This window comes from Lepisma saccharinum, chromosome 8 (assembly GCF_977018435.1).
Source record: "Lepisma saccharinum chromosome 8, izLepSacc3.1, whole genome shotgun sequence".
NCBI lineage: Eukaryota > Metazoa > Arthropoda > Insecta > Zygentoma > Lepismatidae > Lepisma > Lepisma saccharinum.
This window is the reverse complement of record NC_139236.1, coordinates 46,331,618-46,355,266: the sequence shown is the minus strand read 5'-3', so window position 1 is coordinate 46,355,266 and position 23,649 is coordinate 46,331,618. Positions and strand designations below refer to the sequence as shown.

At 39.2% G+C, this 23,649-nt stretch overlaps 1 protein-coding gene across 1 annotated transcript; it reads left to right on the top strand.

The window, feature by feature from the left end:
- Window positions 1-397: 397 nt before the first annotated feature.
- LOC145991756 (methyl farnesoate epoxidase-like) lies at window positions 398-23,464 on the top strand. Its single transcript, XM_083127809.1, has 8 exons — window positions 398-410; window positions 11,285-11,533; window positions 15,869-16,287; window positions 17,428-17,533; window positions 18,909-19,089; window positions 20,072-20,186; window positions 22,258-22,396; window positions 23,283-23,464. Exons 1-8 carry the CDS (start codon window positions 398-400, stop codon window positions 23,462-23,464), a joined length of 1,404 nt encoding a protein of 467 aa, XP_082983935.1.
- Window positions 23,465-23,649: the final 185 nt, after the last annotated feature.

The following is a 23,649-nucleotide window of genomic DNA, read 5'->3' as shown; positions in this document are numbered from 1 at the left end:
TATTGGTATATTAACATTTGACATGTACGGCTTCCCCGTATGAAATGGTGTTAACTGGCTATACTCTCTTCGTTACTTGCTCTGCTAAGCCACTGTCACCGTCAGATAAACAGCTGTCACACCACAGAATATCGCAATGCACGATGACCCCGTCAAATGATATAAATGTTGGACAAAGAGAACTGACGCTATAAATTTTAATCTGTACTGTGGGCCCTGTGGTAAAGGTACACTATATTATTCTTAAAATACTGTGAGCACACCAGTAATTCGACCAGCAACTCTTATTGCTTTAGCTATAAGGGCCATGTTTCCAGAAATAAAGAAGTGCTTTGAAGAATAGAAAAGTTTTTGTGAAGTTTTTGCTAATTTTAAGCCTAATCAAAACAATGCCACGATGCAACTGTTCGGTAATTGGAGATCCACCAAAACACAACGTAGTATCAGAATTATTTTCATAATTCAATTATAATTTATGTAATTTCAGTCAATTTATACTTGCAAGTTACTAATATCATGACATGTTTACTTTACATCACTGTTTCTTACCAGGACACGGAGACAGAACGAGTCTCTGTCTAATTTTTGCTGCACTCTGTACATACAAGGTGTAGCTCCTACATCTTCTTCATTTTCCTTCTCCTTGCTGGCAGAATACAAAAAAAATCCGCAACACTTTACCCCGTAGTGACATTGCGGAGGTACACTCACCGGCAATAAAAACGGGACATCTAGATCCTGAAATACTAGCTGCCCTGCAAGTAGTAATGTGTGTTGCCTAACTCTACGGCGGATGGTAGAAGTTACCATTAAAATCCACTTATCCCGTAAAGTTATGCAATACACATAACGTCTCGTCTCGCAGGGAAGTGAGTATTTCAGGATCTAGATGTCCAATTTTGACTGCGGTGACTGTACATAGAACATCACACGTACTCCACTCGACACTTTTTCAGATCGAATATTGGTATTTTTGTGCAGTTAGGAAATCTACCAATACGCACTTTTGAAAATCGTATTGACGAAGGTAAAACTCGAACCTAAGTAATCGCTTTGAGGTCCATTGGGAGAAATGATTTGCCCTATTTTACCCAAGGTGCAATGCGCGATTATGTCAATTTGAACACGCTCCGTTTCGTTGCCTGCTAATAAACCAAGTCCTTATTACAAAATCAATCAACCATTGTTCTTTCTCCATTACCAAATAGGTGCAACAAACATATTTTCAGTCGCACCTATCATGAGAAAATCACATCTGCCTCATCGCCTTACATAAGTTTTCTGGAAATGTCCAGAACAACGCTTCCCTGTGTAAGGTCATTATCGCAGTTTCTTAATGGCTATTAGTCGGAAGCTGTGATGAAATACTTAAATAGCTGACCCGTCATGTTTCCCTTTTCTTGTACAAAACACGTTCGCGCAGGAGTTGGCGAATTTCGAAAGCTTCATTCAAAGGACAGGTGTAAAGCTGTAAGTACTATGACCCTTTGTAAATGTATAAATTAGATACGTTGCTCGTATATCTGTGTGGGACAAGGGAGACATGGCCCCAATAATGCAGAAAAATGGTTGTTATATATACACAGTAAAACATCGTTAATCCGGACTAATAGGGGTGACAGGTTTAACGAAAGTCCGGTTTAACTGAAATAACCTAAAAGAACAATAGAAAGTGCATTAAAACTCCGTTTATAGCAACAAAACACGTATATTATGGTGTATGTAAAGGGCATAGGCCTAAATACACTATACAGTACAGTACAAAGTCTGCGGGAAACAGAATTTCATCAGTGGTTGACTGCCTTTTCTTTGGGAAGTTCTCTTGTTGACTTCTAGCCACATTTAAAACCTTGCATTCTGCTTTTTTTTTTACTTTTGTCTGTTCGGATTAAGCGAAGTCGGGATCCGGATTAACGAGGTTTAATAGGCCTGAGCCTATATCACTTTGAACCGATACCGACTCCGATACTCTAACCGATTCACAGATACCGATACTTTGAACACTGATCAATATTAGTGTATAAAAACTATTCTCCAATTTTATGCATCAACTTACCAAGGAATTTGCTTTAGAATATTCAAGAATTATAGGAATGTTAAAACATATGTTATGTAACAACAACATCCAGTTTTTCATGCAAAATTGGTGCAAAATAAAGAGAACGTTTCAATTTTGCATAATTTCCAGCATAATTAGACTCCTTGGATAGTGTTACGCGGAATGCCGAAAAAGTATCGGCTGGTATTGGTACGTGAATTCCAATCGATACAACTTGTATCGAAAAATAACCCGACTCGGTATACGAATCTTTTAGTATATTTGCTTGATTAACATGGCATGATTTCATTTTGTCAATGGAACTAGATATTTACGTTTGTAACAAAATTTATGGAAAATCGAAATTGCAAACGAGAGACGTGAATGTGAAAGGAGAAGCCCTGTTTCTCAGCAGTTTATAATGGAATGTCTCCAACACAACTAGAGAAATATAAAACTTTGGTCAAATTTGGTAAATTTCTTGTAGGATCTATATTCAAGAAAATTTATGGTTGTAAAGGGTGAGAGAATAGTTTCCTGTTATTGAAGTTCTTACTGTGAGCAGTTATATAAAATGAATTTGAAGTTATTGTGGTATGTTTGGGAAGAATGAGGAACAAGAAAATGTAAGCGTCACTGCGAGCTGAGATACTGATTGGTGCAAGGACAAGATGTGTTGATGTAGAGAGAGCCGAATGATATACGTTTTGTAAAAAAAAAAGGAATAAATAGGTGTTTTTTAATTCGTTGGCATAAATTCATCGACCCTTGTTCGTTCCATTTCTCAAGGATTAACAACCTCTGAAAGCATCCCTCTTGAATTAATGTAATTTACCTCTCGCAGCCCTCCTAATATTTAGGAAGGTGACGTATTGATCATGCGGATAAAGTAGTAAACTTAGTTAAAATGAAAATGTGAACATAAATGGTCAAAAAATAGCCACCATGTCAATAATGAATGGATGCACGAATCTGTTTAAGAGGTCAGGTGCTGGAATGATATAATGTTGATGAAGGAATATATGCGACAAAAGTAGTCAATTTTTACTTTTTGCCCGTTATGATGTGATTGTGGGCTGGATTCTAAGAAAAGTCAGAACATGATTTTAGCCCAGTACATTGCTGATAATAATTGAGGACAAAAAGTGGTAAATGTTGTAAGTGCCAAAAGCGAAAGTGTTGGGAAATCGCATCGTTCAGCACATCAGCCCGTACGAACGTTTACACTAGTGCCTTTATACACGCCCTCTGAACTACTTAGAGGGCTACCAGCCACTTTTCGCGTTTACCACATTATCAAGCATGGCATATTTCACAGTTTAACGTAGAAAACGGTGTTTGAATTCTTGTGTCAGTTACAGCGTTTACCAATTTTAGTCTTCAATTATTAATAATAAATTACTTTGAAAAAATGTAAATTGATTAGAATAATTCTAAGTGAAGAGGGGCTGGATCATTCATAAATTCATTCAGCGCATTTTTAAATTTCAAAATCTTGGTAAAGTATCTGTATCACTAGTTACTGCAATAATGAAATATTCGTAGTATATTGCATATTAAATTTGCATATAAGTTCCCTTTGTTAGATATATTGATAATACTCATCATTAATTCATCTTCTCTCGTATCAAATTTCCACCACATTGTAAAGATTTGGCACCTAAATTATAATACAAATGATTCAAGTGATATCTTTACATACTGATTTGGAAGAAATAACGCTTTTTTATTTAATTTCAGCGGAAGTGGACAAAATATGATTTACTTATGGATCGCCTTCTTCATCGTGTTTGTAATCTTCGTTTGGTTAAACTCCGGCCTTGACAAAACCCTTCCACCAGGTAAGGCCATAAGTGTTACAACCTCTATAGTGGACTATGTCCAAACTAACTTTTTATGAAAAGAGTAATTAATTTACCGGTGTTCTTGTCTTGAGAAAATACATACCATGTGCTGGCTGTGTTTATAGCGAAAAGAAGAGTGCAAGGAAGAAACAACGAGAAGGAGAAGAGAGGGGGAATGTAAGGAGACGAGGGTAAGAAAAAAGAGTGAGGGATAGTGTGAAGTAAAGTGAGGGAATGGAGAGAAGAGAGGGTTAGACAAATGAGAACAGGAGTAAGAAAAAGGTAGTAAGAGGGATAGAAAAATGTCAAGGAAGAAAGAAAAAGAGGAAATGAGGGTGAGAAAAAGAGAGAATATGAGAGAAAGGAACACAGCAAGAGTGAAAGAGAGAGTATCATGAAGGAGAAAGAAACAGAGAGGAATAGTGAGATGAACTGGCAGCAAGAAGCAGAGCAAGTGAGTGAAATAAAATGAAGATAAAAGGAAAAAGAGAGATAGAGAAAGAGAGAGAGACAGAAATAAGTAGAGAAAAGAACGTGGATGAGAGAAAGAGAGAGATGAGAAGAAAGAAAGTCAATTTTTTAAAAAAACGTAGCCAGACATTCGAAGGTCTTGTCGTCAGTCGTATGACTTGAGAAAACTTCTACAGTCCTATCGTTATAGCTTTTAGGATTCCTGAAATGATCTTGTTAAACATATACCCCCAGGCCAACTGAGGGATTGATCGTGTTAAGTTGAACAAATGTACTGTGTTGTTCCTTTTTTGATTCTGTAACAAACTTTATAGATTTTTTTATCTCTCCCAGTTACTTTTATGTCTTGTCTCTCTTCCATTATTTTCTGCCTCTTTGGTTTAAGCGCGACGATGACACTTTATGAATAGATAAAAGCAAAGAACCTCCATATAGGAGGGACCCAAAACGGAACTTTACAAGTAACATTTCTTTTTTTTAAAAAAAGGGGGGTGGAAGAAGCCCGCCTCCATCCGCATACATTCAGGGCTGTCTATAAATGCATACGAAGGGGAAGATGGAGGATAACGTTGTGATAGATATCGGAAATCGGTAAGGATGGAAAAGATTTAATTGATCTTGCCTAGGATAGGGACAGATGGAAGGCTTGTGTTGCTGCAGCCATAAACTTCGGGTTTAAGAAGGCTAGAGAGTTATTTACTTAGTTAGTAATATAATCTTTATAGCATGAGATGTTAGAATTTCGTACCTTCTACAAAACGTTTTTCTAAAATTGAATTTAGTTACTGTGTTATAGCGTTATTTTAAAGTGAGTGTTTCCCTTATTAGAAGTTGACTTGGTTAAAGCTTATGTGTTTAATGTAAGTAAATAATTAGCCTAATTCTCTAAATACGATAATAATTTTTATTTTATTTATGACCTAAAGAGTGGGTTTGGAGGATTAGTGTTTTGTGTAAGTGCAGTTATAGTGAGTGTATTTGTATATAACTAATTTGTATTATAGTATTTCTACATTATATTGTTAAATTATAATGTTATGTGTGTTTTTGTTTTTTGATACTTAGCGTATTGTGTATTTATATTACAACGAAGAAATTATATGTAATCCAATATATATATAGCCCCAATCCCACCACTCACTGACATAAATGTTCTGCATGAAGGAAGCCCCGGAGGCGAAAAATGCCCGATTACGACCCCGCATGAAATTGTCCCATAAGGCCAAGAAAATTAAAAAATCGCTCAATCGGCCATTCCTTAAGGGTGAAAATGCCCTTTCTTCACTTCCTTAGCAACCGTTTCCAAGGCTTTTCTTTTTTGATCACATTGTTTCCTTCAATTCTTCATTGTCTAGCTACATTATATTTCTCACAGATTACACACAGATGAATGAACTCCTGGTTTCGAAAAGGTGCCTCAAACAAGGGCGACATCTACATAATACGAAGTTTCAGTCCAGATACAATTACGTATATATTGTTATACTCAATGCGAAAATATCTACATCGTGCTTGTTTTAACTAAATGTTTAGGGAGTATAATGACATGCAATTTCTTAGAGCTTGCCGTGCCTGTTGTTGTCCATGGAAACGGACGTTGCTAGGGAACTTAAAGAAAGTTTATTTTCACCCCGGAAACTACTGTAAGGGGATTATGCTAGACTTTTCGAATTTCAAAATACGAGCATCAGAATTTATTACAGAGGCAAGGTAGGAATTTGAGGGGAATGACGGAAAACAGTTATTATCCCTTTACGTTCAAAAATGTGAAAATAACAAAATACGTAAATATAGCATTTTCAATTTAGTGTCGCAATTTAATTCGTAAATGCAAAACATCCAACTAATTATCTTGAAACGGTTATTACTTACTCAGTTCATTATTAAGAAAATAGACAATAATAGTTTGAATATTTGTACCTTATTAGAGCCCATACACACATAAAGTTACTTTCTAAACTTTTCAAACTTATACATATGTTCCCCATCATCCAATACAACATGCAGACATTTTCAAAGTCATTAAGATCTATGAAGAATCCCATCTATAACATGATTGCGTCCACAACGTGGCCGAAGGTCACGCATGCGAGCGTACAAGACGTGGCCAAAGGCCACGTCGAAGGTACGCGAGTCCAATATATATATAGCCCCAATCCCACCACTCACTGACATAAATGTTCTCCATGAAGGAAGCCCCGGAGGCGAAAAATGCCCGATTACGACCCCCCATGAAATTGTCCCAAAAGACCGAGAAAATTCAAAAATCGCTCAATTGGCCCTTCTTTGAGGGTGAAAATGCCCTTTTTTCACGACCTTAGCAACCGTTTCCAAGGCTTTTCTTTTTTGCTCACATTGTTTCCTTCAATTCTTCATTGTCTAGCTACATTATATTTCTCACAGATTACACATAAATGAATGAACTCCTGGTTTTGAAAAGGTGACTCAAACAAGGGCGACATCTACATAATACGGAGTTTCAGTCCAGATACAATTACGTATATATTGTTATACTCAATGCGAAAATATCTACATCGTGCTTGTTTTAACTAAATGTTTAGGGAGTATAATGACATGCAATTTCTTAGAGCTTGCCGTGGCTGTTGTTGTCCATGGAAACGGACGTTGCTAGGGAACTTAAAGAAAGTTTATTTTTACCCCGGAAACTACTGTAAGGGGATTATGCTAGACTCTTCGAATTTCAAAATACGAGCATCAGAATTTATTACAGAGGCAAGGTAGGAATTTGAGGGGAATTACGGAAAACAGTTATTATCCAATTACGTTCAAAAATGTGAAAATAACAAAATACGTAAATATTGCATTTTCAATTTAGTCGCTTTTCAATTCGTTTAAGCAAAACATCCAGCTACTTATCTTGAAACGGTTATTACTTACTCAGTTCATTATTAAGAAAATAGACAATAATAGTATGAATATTTATACCTTATTAGAGCCCATACACATATAAAGTTACTTTCTAAACTTTTCAAACCATCATCCAATACAACATGCAGATATTTTCAAAGTCATTAAGATCATTGAGGAACCCCATCTATAACATGATTGCGCCCACAACGTGGCCGAAGGTCACGCATGCGAGCGTACAAGACGTGGCCAAAGGCCACGTCGAAAGTACGCGAGTATATATGCTATTAATATGGATACTAGTTTAACATTTAAGTTAAATATTGGACTCTCTATAGTTTCTTTGGCGGATAGACCAGCGCCGTATAACAATATTTTATGTAACAAGTATATTACGAACAGTGGTTGACTTTTCTTTACATAACTAGGGGTGCAATACGAGGAATATTTCCTTCCCTACGGAACTAACTAATTGGCATGTTAAGATAAGAAGCAACATTGCAAAATTTCAGCGGATCCTGTTACTCCTCAACATTAACTCAATCTTCTTTATTTTGAAACGATTTCTGTAAATATTTCCTGGAGGACATGGAGTAACGAGCCTGGGAATCCCCGCCATTAAGATGCCTGTTATCTTAGGGCGGGAAAAAATATTAAAGGAATAACAATTTGGCAAACAACTCAGTTCCAAACCTCTGCATTTAAGGAGTAAAAACAACCTTGCAGGTTAGGGGTACAGTAAAGTTGAGTAAGTGTGGTAATGAAATTAGAATGCATGTAAACTATATATCGACTAATAAGTCAAAGCTTGCGATATTTATGTAAGTAACTAATCTATTGACTATTCTCTGTCGTTGATCTATCGTTAATCGTTATCAGTGCAAGAAGCAGTAGGAGCTCTCTTCTATCCCTCCGATAGATTTTCCTCTCAATACATTCTAATTCACATTTATGTAACAGCACTTTCAGAATATGTCTCAACAATATGGAATCCTGCATTCAAAACATAGTCAGAAAGAAAGAACAAGATCAGAAGACGTTTATACGCATCTTGTATTTTAAAGTCAACTCGAAAATTAGACAGGGCCTCTTCGATGGCGTAGTGCTTAAGCTGTTGCCTTGTAACCGAGGGGTACCGGGTTCCCTTTTAAACTGTAGTTCCAGTCCCCATTAGTCTTTCTTTAATACAGTGGGATTAATACAAACAAAGAAAAGAACGTTGTCAAAATGAGACAGTGGTGTTACAAATATTTTAACATATCTGAGGCTATATGGGATAAAAATACTGAGAAGGATCTCTTGAATTATTTCTGGAAATAGAATTGTATATCCTTATTAAATGAAATATTTCGGAAGGTATCATTATACAAACTGGTTCATAATGTAAATAAATTGAACAATGACTGATAATGTATTAATTAGCACTAGTTTTAACAGGTTCATTGCACGTGCAATTGAACCGGCCGGAAATACAATAAAATAAAAAGCATAGTTTATTACATAATGTGTTGAATAACACATCATTTATGTGTCCGCCTCGACTTCGTGCACACGAGTGAATTCGATTAACCCAATTTTCGATACCTTTGTACAATAACTCGGGCCTAATGCAGCGTTCGATGTTCAATCTTAATGCATGAAGGGTTCGTGGTCTGTTTGCATATATATTTCAAATAACCCCACAAAGAGCAATCTAAAGGAGTTAAATCACAACTTCTTGGAGGCCAACAAACAGTTGCATTTCTCGAAATTATCCTTTCACCAAACTGTTCTTGCAATACGTCGATAGTGGCATTAGCAGTGTGACATGTGGCACCGTCTTGTTGGAACCACATGTCCTCTAAATCAATTCCATCTAAATTTGGCTACAAAAAGTCTATTAACATCAATCGGTACCGCTCACCAGTCACTGTAACTGCATCTCCTACCTCGTTTTGAAACAAAAAGAATGGTCCGATGATGCCACCATGCCATAAACCACACCATACAGTGACCTTTTGCGGATGCAAGAGCTTCTCGTGAATCTCTCGTGGATTGTTTCCACATCAAAAATGGCAATTTTGTTTTTTAACATTTCCATTTAACCAGAAATGAGCTTCATCGGAGAAAATAATTTTTTGCCCAAAATTATGATCCGTTTCAAGTTCAATAGAACGTTTTTTCATATATATATATATTTTTTTATAATAACCAAACGTTCTTGAAGCGTGTATTTAGCCATTGTCACAGTTAGTATACACAAATGACATATATAGGTCTTTTCAACTCTGACGACGGGTGCCGTTTATGTTGGCAAGGGAAGTGGGGAGCGGGATAAGAAACTCAGCAGCCTGTAGAACGAGGTTCTGTACCACCACCCCTCGACCTTGTAGTTCTCGGCGACACCGCTGTTGTAAGGTTGGTGTGCGGCGAAATCCCAGCTCCCCACTTCCCTTGCTATCATATAGGGCGCCTGCTGTAAGAGTGGAAATGCCTATAGTGACAGTTATAACATTTGTTGAAGGATAATTGCCAGTTCATTTCAAAATCATATCATTCTTTTTGGAAAACCCATTATATCCCGGCCTCCGTGGTGACGTGGTAATCTCAACGCGCTATGATGTCTGGGGTCCCAGGTTCGAGTCGCGGCCTGGGAATGGATGTTCCTTGCGAGCGTCCCTTCATCAATTTCATCGAAGCAATTTTACAATACCGGACAATTCCCCGATTTCGTTCATATTTCGCATACTCAATAATTTAGGGCTTCTAATCACGAATCTGCAATTAATAATTGGCGCTCACGTGTGGAATATCCAAAACAAGAGGGTCAGTGATCGCAACCGACAATGCACAATTGCTCATTATGACTTTGAATTTCGAATACTTAAAGAATGAAATATATATATTCCTGATATTACTAAGACCCCAAATTATAGCTATGTTTGTCTACCGTAACCTAACTTAACCTAACCTTGCCGTGCATGGTTCGTGGGGCTATCCGTGAATGGTTTGTAGGGCTATCAATGAATGGTTTGTGAGGCTATCCGTGAATGGTTTGTGGGGCTACGCGTGCGTGGTTCGTGGGGCTACCCGTGCATCGTTAGAGGGGTTTAAGGCTAATTGCGACCAGGCACAGTCAAAAAATGTCAGTTTCGTAGCACTTGAGCGACAAATTTCAACCACAGAATCGTGATCAAGTGTCCTAAATTAGTGAGTATGCGAAATATGAATGAATGCCCCCATATTATTAATATTTACCCAACCAAAACTAACTAAAGAATGGCTTTTTCCAAAGCAAAGCTTACGGAAATATGGACATTACTTCCTTACTCCATCTTCCTCACATGAACAACTGAGGGTCTCACAACACTTAGCAACCTTGTGTACTGAACGCAATGTAACGAATTGTGAACGTCACTTGTTCATATGAGAAATATGACTCCCATCGTTGTTTATGTATCGAGAATCAGCGTGGTTATTCACAACGTTATTTTACAACTTCTACACGTTAATTTACAATTTATACACGTGACCACCAAATCTTAACTGTAGATACGTCATCAGGATTCCATAATTAGTGAGTATCGGAATTATTAACGAAATTATGCCTTTCTTTGTATTGAAATCGCAACATTCTACACGTTATTTTGCAAGTTTCACACGTGAGCACCAAATTTACTGCAGATTCGTGATTAGAAGCTCTAAATTATTGAGTATGCGAAATATGAAAGGAATTGGGAAAGTGTCCGGTATTGTAAAATCATACAATTTCATCTTATTATCACTCATCATGATCATCTTCGCAATTAGCCTAAAAGTGGCAGAAATTAGAAGACAATATATCAAAGAATCAATCAATAATATTTAACAGTGTTGAATTTTTGACAGAAGCAAGCGGGCAGGAGGAAACAAACGAAGGGGGCATTTGAGTCTGCGGTGACTGCGAGAAGAGTAAACAAATGACTGTCGACTTAAGTTCGCAAGTCGGTCTCGGTCTTACTCTTATTGGTAGGACCGTGCATACATGAACTTAGATATGACTTTCATTGTAATATATTTCATTAAATGCCACATTTTATTTCAGGTCCCCCTGTATATCCTGTGCTAGGAAACCTCCTCTATTTCATCGAGCACTACAAGGTGAAAGGTTCCTGGAAGCTGGTCTTCACGCAGGCAACCGACGAGTTCGGGCCTCTGGTGACGTTCAAGGTGGGAAGCACCACGCAGGTCATCATCTCAGACAAGGACGTGCTCAAGGATGTTCTCGTCAACAAAGCTACGGACGGGAGGGAGAACCTGCCCATCTTCCGATACGCGTACAGAGGGGAGGGAGGTGAGTGCAACAATGACTAAAATATCAGCAACTGAAACCCTTCAGATATTATCCCCTGTCCCGGGATCTCTGGAGCAAGGTCGCAAAGCGCGTGCTCAAAGGGTGGTAACTGTAGTCGCTTTCCCCCCTCCACGCAATCCCGTTCCCTTTCAAGTGTACATTGGTGGAGCCGTCTCGCGTGACGACTTGCGCAGAGACGTGTTTTCGTTCGCTTGCTCCAGAGATAGCCAGGACTGAGTATAGGTATTCAGCTGTGGACTTTCTACAGGGTGTCCAAAAGGTCACGCATCCGAGACTTTGAACGTACGTAACTTTTGTACGAAAAGTGATAGAGACATGATACTTACACTGGGTATTAACTTTGTCTATGTGGATATTCTTTGAACATTAAACAAGAAAATTATGCTCTACATGAACGTTCAGTATGCGGAAAAAGTTACTAAGGTGTAAAACGTTCTTGTACGAAGTAAAGACAAACATGGATAAATAGATAAGCCAAACGGTAGCCGCAGGCCCATGTGACACGAAACTGTTGGCCCAAAGTTGGGCCAACAATAGTGGAAGAACTGTGTCAACCATCTCCAAACCAATCATTTCCCAACGGTGTCGACAATCTCCCAACATTGGGCCAACAACATGTGCTATGTGGAACCACAAGGAAAGAAACCTGCGCAGAACCTCATCGCGCTGGCGGGTGGGGAAAAGGAGCCTTCAGAGCGGCCAACGTCAGTGTTGCCAGACCTATTGATTTATCGGGAGAATTCCATAATAAACTATTTCTATGGAACCTTCAACGGCCTGCTCCAAAACACTTTTCCTGCTCATCATATTTCAACATGGAGGGGAAAGGTAGAGTGGAACTCCACTCAGCCATGAAAAGTGCTGTTTGAACTGTGAAATTATGCCAAACGATACTCAATTGGGCTAGGACATTATTATTATTTTATTACTATGTTACTATTTTTAGATGCTTGTATTTTATCCCACCCGAAAATCTATTTCTATTTTAGTTATTTTACGTCGCTTTTGTGTCTCTACAGGTAAGTAACACAATATGCATGAATTAAAAACTGATGAAATGGATGAAGTGACACAAACACAGTGAAACAAACGTCCTTGCCTTACTAGGTAGAAACACTGACTTCGTAGCGTGGGCAAATTATTTTATACATGTTTGTGTGCGTGTATATATATATATATATATATATACTCTATGTGATCAGAAGTATCCGGACACCCACCTGAAAATAAAGTACAAGTTTGGGCAACCCTCCATCGGGAACACTGGCAGTCAATACAGTGTTGGCCCATCCTTAGCCTTGATGACAGCGTTCACTCTCACAGGCATTATTTTAATCAGGTGCCGGAAGGTTTCCTGAGGATTGACAGCCCATTCCTCGCAGAGCGCCAAAATTAGAAGAGGTATTGATGTGGATCGGTGTGGTCTAGCACGAAGTCTACATTCCAAAACATCCCAGAGATGTTCTGTGGGTTTCAAATCAGGACTCTGCGCAGGCCAGTCTATTAGTGGGACGTTGTTGTCGTCAAACCACTCCCCCACAAGCCCTGCAGTATGGAAGGGTGCTCGATCGTGTTTAAAGACACAATGGTCATCCCCGAACTGGTCTTCGACGGTAGGCAGCATGAAAGCTGTTAAAATGTCAACGTAAGCTTGTGCCGTGACATTGACATGTAAAGCAACAAGGGGGCCAAGCCTCTTCCAGGAGAAACATGACCACACTGTAACCCCGCCACCTCCGAATTTCACTGTCGGCACAATAAAGGCTAGTAGATGTCGTTCACCAGGCATTCGCCACACCCACACCCTACCATCGGATCGCCACATTGTGTACTGTGATTCATCACTCCACACAAAGGTTTTCCACTGTTCTATGATCCAGTTTCAATGCTCCTTGCATCACATGCGGCGGCGTTTGGCATTTGTCTGTGTGATGTTTGACTTATGGGCAGCTGCTCGGCCATGGAAACCAAGTTGCTGCACCTTGCGCCAAACAGTAATGGTGCTTGGAGTAGATCCTGATCCAGTTCGCAATTCATGTGTGATGGTGGCGATGGATGATTGACGATAATGCTGTACGACCCTCTTCAACACTCGATGGTCTCTGGAGGTCAACATGGGAGGTTGGCCTGCACGCTTTTGGGTTGTACACATCCCTTCACTATGACATTGGAAACAGTGGACAGAGGGATGTTTAGGAGGGTGGAAATCTCACACACAGACGTCCTATACAAGTGACATCCAACCAACTGAACACGTTGAAAGTCTGTGAGTTCCTCAGACCATCCCATACTGCTGTCTCACACTGTCTGCAGACTACTGAGTTCGCTGACTATGTGTTCCACGCGGTAGATGGCAGTACTGTGTCGCCTTCTATGATAAACACACGTTTCGCGGTGTGTCCGGATACTTTTGATTACATAGAGTATATATATATATATATATATATATATAATGTATATATATTGAATGCAGCAACATAGAGGCAGCATAACTGACGAATAAAGGATGCGAGTGTTAATAACAAGAAATTTGCTAGAGAAACTTTCATCGGCTTGAAAATACAAAGGCTGTCGCAGAGAAGGTGAGACAGATTTTTTCCTGGCTTGGCAACACTGCGTATGGTTTCGGCACTAGTCGCGTCGTGTAGGATGACTCATTCTGTTTCCGTAGCAAGTTGTCACATGTTGCGAAACCACGTTAGTGAGCAGCTGTGTTGATTTATGTGGAACGTGTTTCGTTTACCCCTCCAGGTTTTTGTGTATAATACTGCTTTTCGCGATGAGTATTCAAGATGAATAGCGACATGCCATAAAATGTTATTGGCGTTTAGGGAAAAGTGCTGCGGAAACATATGCAATGTTCCAACAGGCATATGCCGATCAAGACAGACTGAGTAGAGCCACAGTATTACCAAGGAGTCATTGAGACTCTGCGCCAGCACGTAGCAAAAAAGAGGCCGCATTTCAAGAACTCCTTCATAACGCACGCCCGCATACCACGCGCGCCTTTCAGGATTACGCAACGAAGAGAAAAATATAAATTTTCCCGCATCCAGCATACAGCCTGGACCTTGCACCCTCCGACTTTTGGCTATTTCCACTTTCAAAGGCCGCTTTACGTGGTCGTCATTTCATGACGAATAAAGAAGTGATCACCGCAACGCAAGTTTTCTTCAGTTCGCTCCCTGACTACGAATTTTCAAAGATATTCACAAAGTGGCAGGAGCGTGTGGACGCTTGCTTAGATGTCAATGGTGTCTATTTTAATAAAGATGTACGTCTACTTGATATGGCTGATTCTGAATAAAAATTTTGTGGTTTGTAATTTTTTTGATTCATTTTAATGATTCTTGGAGGGGTTCATGTACATGCTTGTCTTTTAACTGCTACGCATTCACGACTTTTTTACTTATTGCGCTCATTTTGGTCTCAATCGGCAGCTAATGAACCAAATTTTCACCCTAGTACATTTGCTAGCCAATGGAGGTCGCTGTTTTCCTATATAAGAATTAGTCTCACCTTCTCTGCGACAGCCTTTGTACTTAATTTTCTATCCTTAATATACTATTCTATACTTAAATACTTAATTTTATACAAAATTATATAGCGGCATGGACGTCCAGATATAGGTGCAAGGATGGTCGCCACCCCCTCCCCTTCTGGAAAATGAATGTTGACATAAAAGTACCTATTATTTCAGATGTATGAGTTGATTTCAGTCACAGTAATTTACATCCATTATTATAATAAGGATGTACGAACATGATAATTTCAAACTCAAGTGGCGTTTTCTGAGAGGGGAACATTATTACGGGGTAATATGCCTCGTTTACCCGCCTGATAAAAATACATTGTTTCCCCCCTCGCTGGAAAAAATCTAGGGACGTCCCCATGTCCCCCAGTGCGCACACCTATGCCGCCCCTTCGCCCCCGAGAACGTTGTTCATCCGCTACTATTAGATCTTCTGGTTTCCCAAGGAACAATCTCCCGATTTTTTTCAAGTCTGACCTGGCTACACTGCGCCGAGCACCGATAACGACAGGGAAGATGCACGAACGCTTTTGACGGAAGGTTTTTTTTTCTTGTGGTCGAGCTTTTTTTATACACATAGCTCTCTGATTTACGAGCGAATGGTACATTTTAGCAGAAGGTGTCGTCGTTTACGACTAAGCAAGAAACAGGCTTGTGGCAACACCGAAACTCCCACATTTGGAGACGAAAAGATTAGGTTTCTTCTTTGATCGTATGGGCTTTAGCTCTGCTTTAGAACCGATTGTCAGTCAGTTCAAAGAATCATTTCTCTCTCATTTCAGGCATAATATTCACCAGCGGACACAGGTGGGCCGTGAACAGAAGACTCACGGTGAAGATTATAAAGGAGTTAGGTTTCGGGAAGATGAGCATGGAGTCCATCGTGGCGGATGAAACGCTACACTTTGCTTCCATGCTGAAGGAGAAGGGTGAGAGGGCCCAGTCTGAGGGGGTCCCACTGGACCACGCCTTCCACGCGCCAATCATCAACTACTTCTGGCACATGATCGCTGGTCATCGGTTCGACTACGAAGATCCTTGGTTCGTGAAGCTGCTCGACCTTCTAGAGTACTATGAACGAACCGTTGTCGAGTCTGGAACCGTTCTCAACGGTTTTCCTGTTCTGCGATTCATCGCTCCTGAATATACGGGGTACAACGCAATGAGGAATGCCGGAAATTTTTACTCAACCTACATTGAGGTAAGATTTGAATTTATCAGTGGGCAGAAGAGTTTCCAACCTTCCGTTGCAGTATAAGCTGCAAAATTATGCTACTTCCTGCTGCCAAATTGTAGGATCTAATATTATTAATTTATTACTATTATTAAAAATAATTTTATTATTATTTCGGGCGCAGACGTCGGGTTTTCAACCCTAAGCGAACGAAGAGAACGTAGGAGATGCAATCAGCTGCTTGCCTTGTAATCTTGCCTCTGCGTTGCAAAGATGGAAGGAGGGAAGTTATAAATATGAAAACACGCGGGTACTCGGGCACAAACTCAGGTGACTGTAGTTTTAAATTCAGTTTATCTACCTACGTTTGCAGCTTTCAACTGTGCTTTATTGATTATTTACTATAAGCAGGATGGTATTTGCAAGTGGTATAAGAACCCCCTACTCTGGTTGCATGCATCTCCTTTCTACTTGATAATTTTTGATTATATAATTCCTGCAATAGTTATCCCAATGCTTCAAGAGAAGTTATTTTAATTCCTAAACTCCAACTGAAATGTGTTTGAATTTTTTGTTCCAGTTTGAGATTTTAAATCCATTTTATGCACAAATACGCTAATCGGGACTGGGCCTACAGTTTAAAGTGGGAACCGAACCACTGTATGCCTCCACCAAGCCTCTCCTTTATTACAAGGAGACGATGTTACCACTACGCCATCAGGGAGGCCAAGAAATCTGTCAAATACCAGACTGACTATGGGGATGTAATCTGATGTTCTTTTATTAAAATAACTACAATGGTTCAAATTATACTTAAAACATTGTAGTTATTGGTTTCACATGTGACCCTCCTGACTCCCAACTTTATACCGATTTTATGCCATAAAATGTTCCTCGCAAACTAATTTCGGGAGAATTAAGAAAACATGAAATGGATGGACTACTATCTGGTGGAAAATGTTTATCCTTTGTCTGCTGGAGGAATTGAAATAAGATCTGGAGATAAATTTGTTTTTAGTTCCTAAAACTACCTTGCTTTGGATTCATTGTTAGAAAAATTCCCACCTAAGTTCACCCACCCTGGATGTAAACACTCTACCGACTGGATCAACGCTACTCACGATCCTTTGTATTGAGACGATTAAATTCATTTTATTACATTTTCAGACCATTTTGGAGAAACACAGGAATTCTGACGGCGAAGAGGAGATACGAGATCTAATCGACGGTCTCTTCAAAGAGATGGAGAAGCAGAAGGACTTGGATCTATCAGGTAACTCATTCACATAAAGAAATTAATATGATCAACCATTTCTATTTGCCATTTCTATTTAAAATAGAAAACGTCTCTTTTCTACAGATTTAGGTTTATCGGAAAGGCTAGAAATACCCACATGGACAAAGTTAATACTCAGTGCAAGTTTCATATCTCTATCGCTTTTTATGCAAAAGTTACGTACGTTCAAAATTTCGGTTGCGTGACTTTTTGGACACCCTCTTGAAAGTCAAGAGCTGTCAATAATTTGAAAACGAAGTACTTACACAAGACAAGGCTCCTGAAAGTAAGCGTATTCATAAAAACTCATCTTCTGAAGATGAATTCCTTCCTTAATCTAAGAGCAACGAAAATATCTTCAGGTCTAATACGTTCACATAAAAACTGGGGACACACACAGAAACACAAGACAGAGAATCGCCATTGCATTGTTAGTTGCAAGAAAGACTGGTATTTTCAGTGCATTCTAGAAAGCAGGGTAAAACATGAAGGGATGAAAATTGAACGTGAGACAAACGCTATACTCGAGATTTTGATCTGGACCTTTGATGCCGTTGACCGAAGATCATATATTGATTATGCGCCTATTTTCTTAGTCAAACGTCAAATAAAAACGAAATCCTATAGCGGAACAGCCTTCGAGGGGACCTGCCTGGCGGATTTTTCTTTAGGTCAGCGCATCGAGTCCCACCGCTGTTGTTTTTTGGCTTCGAGATCAGAGTCAGTTACTTATATTCAAATAGGTCTTCCATATTATCACGATCCAAGGCCGAAATTTTAGTGGTTGGGAATAGAATCTCTGAGCGCTCGCACGATAGACGAGAGTCTAACCGCTGCAAACACCGTTCAACTTCTAAGTTTTTTACAATTTACAATAATCTACCGTTAAAATTTAACAGCATGTTATTTTACAGAAACGGCATGCTACCTAATTTTTCGTGAGAGCACGTCTTCAATTCTCTGTGCTGTGGCTAGAATGAGAAATAAACAAGGTGTTGCTAACCGCTTAGAATATTACACACAGACACACACTCATACATGCTATTATTTAGACCTATAGAACAACTTTGAGACATATCAGAAAAAAATCAAATTTCATTTGAATATTTTATCATCAAGGCAGATGATTTTAAATTAAAGTTGTCTGAAATTAGAATAATTAAGATTAACGATGTAAATTGTACCTTAAAAACTGTCGTGGTAATTTTATATAGTAGTTGGATGCTTAAACTAACAGATTCAAACCGTCATTTCTTCAGTCAACATTTTACAGTGTAGATGGACCCGCTGGGAAACAGTTCATTTATAATCTCCAAAACCTATTAGTAACATTGATACAAATATCATAATTGTTGCGTCACAATCCTTTCAGATACAAACATTGTCGATATATGCATGGACATGCTTGTCGGAGGCTTGGATACGGCGAGCAACACTTTGAGCTTCGCTTTCTTGTGCATGATCTTGTACCCGGAGATCCAGCAGAAGATCCACGACGAGCTGGATGCTGTGGTAGGGAGGAGTGTCCTTCCGTGCGTCGCAGATATGAAAAGGTAGGATCTATTCTTCTGAATTTATCATAATTTTCCACTACTAATTTTATCACAGGTTTGCAGTTTCTCATGAATTTTTCACACTTTCGTTCTCTTTCTTCTGAGTTTATTAAACTTTGTTCGGTTTCCTCTGAGTCCGTTACACATTTTCAGTTTCTATGTAATCTAAGAGGTACTTTTATTTTCACCTGAAGATTTCGCCATGAATTTATCACAGATTTATAGTTTCTTATGAATTTATCACACTTTCTTTCTGTTTCTTCTGAGTTTACTGCACATTTTTAGTTACTCGTTTATCACAGTTTCCAGTTTCTTCTAAATGTATAAATACTCCTCAGTTATTCCTGAATTTATGTTTATCTTCCTTCCAAGATCAGATTTTCACTGTCACATGGAATTATGAACGTTTTATCAGTTCTTCAATTTCTGTTCTTTTGATTTCTCTTGATTTTTTCATATTTTTTTTCAGTTACGTTTGAATATATAATATTTCTTAGTTTCTTCTGTATTTATTGTGTTTCTTCAATTTCTCCTGCTCTGATCGTATTGGCCTTACAATTGTGAGTTTTTCAAATTTATTTAGCTACGTTAATCATTGGTCCATGCACTAACATCCCGTAGTCTACATATATACAACAGACTCATCTACATAAGCTGACTTCCGTGATGAAGTTGTTATCAGAGTGTGTTAGGAAACCAAGGATCCTGGCGTGGGCATGGGTGTTCTTTGTGAGTGTCCCTTCATCAATTTCATCATATTATCACTCATCCTCATCCTCGCGATTAGCCAAGAGTGGAAGAAGAGCGAAGTAACATAAACCAAATCAATCAATCAATAAATAATCTACATGAAACTGCTACATAGCTAGAGAAATAAAAACAATTGTATGTCATTTTCTTCTGTTGGCAGGATATTTGTATGATTTTTCTTGCTTTTGTAGTTTCGTATTTGCTTAAACAAATATTTTCCTATTTCCCCCAGCCTACCGTACACAGCAGCCATGATTTTGGAAGTCCAGAGGATACTAACTGTTCTTCCAGTAGTACCCAGAGTGGCAGTTGACGACTTGGAGTTGATGGGATACAAAATTCCAAAGGTAAAATTTTCCCTTTGCCTGTACACTGTTGTGTAAAGACCCTCGTGGACGAGCCTAGGGACTAGGGCATTACTTGAGACACAAGTCAGTAACATTTGTTTTAAAATATAATGTGTGGTGTATGAGGAACCTAGAGGAATGGAATATGCACATTAATGTAATGTGACTACACCGGCTAAGTTTGAAACCTGAAGCTTGAAGCATTTTACCTGAAGCGTTTGTAGAGACTGAATATCGTGGAGGGTTGGTTAGGTGTTGATTTACAGCGAAATTGGACAATGTGTTTCAAGATTGCCAGGGAATACCAGATTTATCCTATATTGTGCCTCTATATCAAATTCTGTAAATTGAAAGACGTTTAGGACAGCTACATACCCTGGAATACTCTTAGGGAAAATTCACACCGAAGAGACACGCGACATGCGACATGAGACACGTGTCGCTTGGAAGCGAACCCTCAGTAATCAATGCAACATTTCGAACCGAAGAGACACGGAAATATGCACGTGTCGCTTACGTGTCTCTCGGACTGTGCCGTTTTCTCAATACCGTGCATCGTGTCGCCTCAGTTTGTTGTTCGCGCATGCGCAGTGAATGCTTCACTCCAACGAGCTATATTTAAACTCGAGAAGAGAGCCCAACCGGCGGCCTTACAACCTGTTTGAGGCTCTAATTTGTTGATATAATAAGGTATAGATATATACAATGTTTTAACAATGATTTAAGATTTAAACACAATGTTCTTTTCGCTTTTTCAAGTTTTTTGATGCAGTTATCTATCGACTGTAATTTGCCTTCAACATCGTGTAAAGAGGCCGTGTTTTCGCAATTACGACGTGACTGCTTCTCTTTGAAAATGCCAGCATATGGAGGCACTAATCCAAAATAGATCAGTCAACATGGTAAAGTACTCTAGTGCATTATTTCTCAACTACCTGGCCGCGAACCGATACCGTGCCCTCGTATCAACTATACTGTGCTGCGAAATGTTCTGCAGTGGTTGACAACCATCATAATCCTAATATCATATTTGGGTTGTGAGTTTTCGTTGTTAAAGTCCATTGTATGCACAAATATACTTATCAGGACTCGACCTACAGTTTGAAGTGGGATCCGTGGCACTATGTGCCTCCACCGGTTATCGAACCCGGAGACGTTACCACTTCGACATCCCTATTTTTATATTTGTAAACAATCCTACACACGAAATCAAACTATTATTGCTCTTTATGATCATGCTAGAATTTATTTATCAATATTCAATTTCGGGCCTCCCGCTTGGCGCAGTGGTAGCGTCATTGCCTTGTAATCAAGGGGTCCCGGGTTCGATACCAGGTGGAGGCACAAGTGGTTCGGATTCCACTTTAAACTGTAGGTCCAGTCCCGATTAGACATACTGTGCATAAAGTGGACTTAAAACGCCAACTAAACTCAACTCAACTCAACTCAATATTCAATTTCAAAAGTACATGATAAATCATGCATAAAATCTTAAATACTGTAAAGATTTACGACGAAAATTCTTGGGCTAAGGGCATTGACTTAAAAAAATACCGGGACATGGTATCACAAAGGTTGAGAACCAGTTCTCTAGTGTTTAGGTATTCGCTTTAACCAGGCTGGAAAGTCTAGCGTATACAGTTTGATTTCAGTGCATATTATTTCTCAGTTTTCTCATGCACAACATGCCTCTCCGAAGATTCAATAACTTGCACAAATTTTACAATGCGATTTGTATGTAAAAATGTATCTTGTTAAGTTTTTCTAGGGTTAACTGATTAATGCAATTATATCGGTACCATCATGCAAACTGAGCAAAGAAACAAGTGTCGCTTGCCGCGTGTCGCGTGCATCTTGTCTCTTTGGTGTGAATTCTCCCATAGGGACTTGCATTCGAGATAAATCTTCTGTATGTGTCAGTATGATGGATTGTAAACCTACCGAAACCTGCGTTGAATTGATGCACTGAAGAGATACCAAGGTAATCTATAGTAAATATACAGTGAATACAATATACGACACGTCGTGTACATTTATACAAATAAACAGTATGTTCATTTCTGTACTACAGGGAACAACCCTCTGGCTTAATTTCTATGCGGTCCACATGAACGAGAGCCACTGGAAGGACCCACACACTTTTAGACCCGAACGATTCTTGGACAACGGAGAGCTCATCACAGACGACTGGTTCATCCCGTACGGAGGAGGTAAGCATATGTGTATTTCCTACAGATGTGTTAGGAAGAACTTCAAGTTACTCTTGTGAACACATTTATCAGTAATATACATACGTGTTCAATTGGTTTATTTAATTTAGGTTACTGTTCTTTTCTGCCACTTTTAGGTAATCACGAAGACGAGAATGAATGGTTATACGATGAAATGGACGAAGGGACAATCGCAAACATATCCGGACGACATAACACGAGGCTCACAGAGGTTTATGATGGCTGCAGGTCCAGTCGTCAGAGCCTCGTTAGACCGCAAAATGCAGTCCAGCGTGTATTACGAGATGGTTTGGTGAATTAACACCACAAGCCATGCGTACTTCATGGGGCGGGGAAACTTTCAGGTGTAAGAAATTCTCCTCCTACCCAAATATCTTTGACGCCAAAAATATTCTATTTACATGGTTTAGAGAGTGGATCTACGTACACAATATTTAACGAAAGAAAGTAATTTATGTTGTTCCAAGTTCCACTACCTGCTCTGGAGATATTGATTTGGGTGTTAAACAAGGAAAGCTGGGGCGGATGAGAGCACTTGAAAAGGAAGGGAACTGCGACGTGTGTAAAACGCTCTGTTTTTCGGCATATTCTCGGACACCTGATCACAAATTCAACATTTCCAATATGTATATTATCGGTATGTTTTAAACTGCTCAAAAAAATCTCTGGCCGTCTCTTTTAAATACGTGGTATAAGTATTCATGTTTTGTGTTCGTTATGCGAGAATAGGTTCTCTACATATTTACACACACGCACACAAACAAGTATGCTAAACAGCAAACTGAATTTAGCCGAACGCCCCTCATATGCATGTGCCTGAGAATTGTACATGAGGGTAAGAGTTTCTGATGTGTTTCTTTTGCAGGGCGAAGACGTTGCATGGGCGAAAATGTGGCCAAGATCACCCTGTTCCTGGTCGTCACAATTCTTCTTCAGAAGTTCACCTTCACGGCGCCGCCTAAAGCTGACCGCATGTCCATGGAGACGTTGGATGGGTTTGCATTGAGAACGAAGCCTTTCAGAGCTGTCCTCACAGAAAGGTGTTAACAATATGTTCTTGTCTGTTTTTCTTTTAAGATAGTCAGTCGTACTGCGTTTTTATTAAAAACTACTATTTCACAATTATAGATTTTTTCATTCGCGTACAAAAAAATGTGTACACGTGTCTAAAACTTGACTATCATGAGGAGCCATTACAAGCAAGATATTTATTTTTTTACAACCAGGATAAT

Coding starts and splice junctions, on each gene's coding strand:
- LOC145991756 (XM_083127809.1), top strand. Junction 19,090..20,071: donor TGCGTCGCAGATATGAAAAG/GTAGGATCTATT, acceptor TATTTCCCCCAG/CCTACCGTACACAGCAGCCA. Junction 22,397..23,282: donor GTTCATCCCGTACGGAGGAG/GTAAGCATATGT, acceptor TTTCTTTTGCAG/GGCGAAGACGTTGCATGGGC.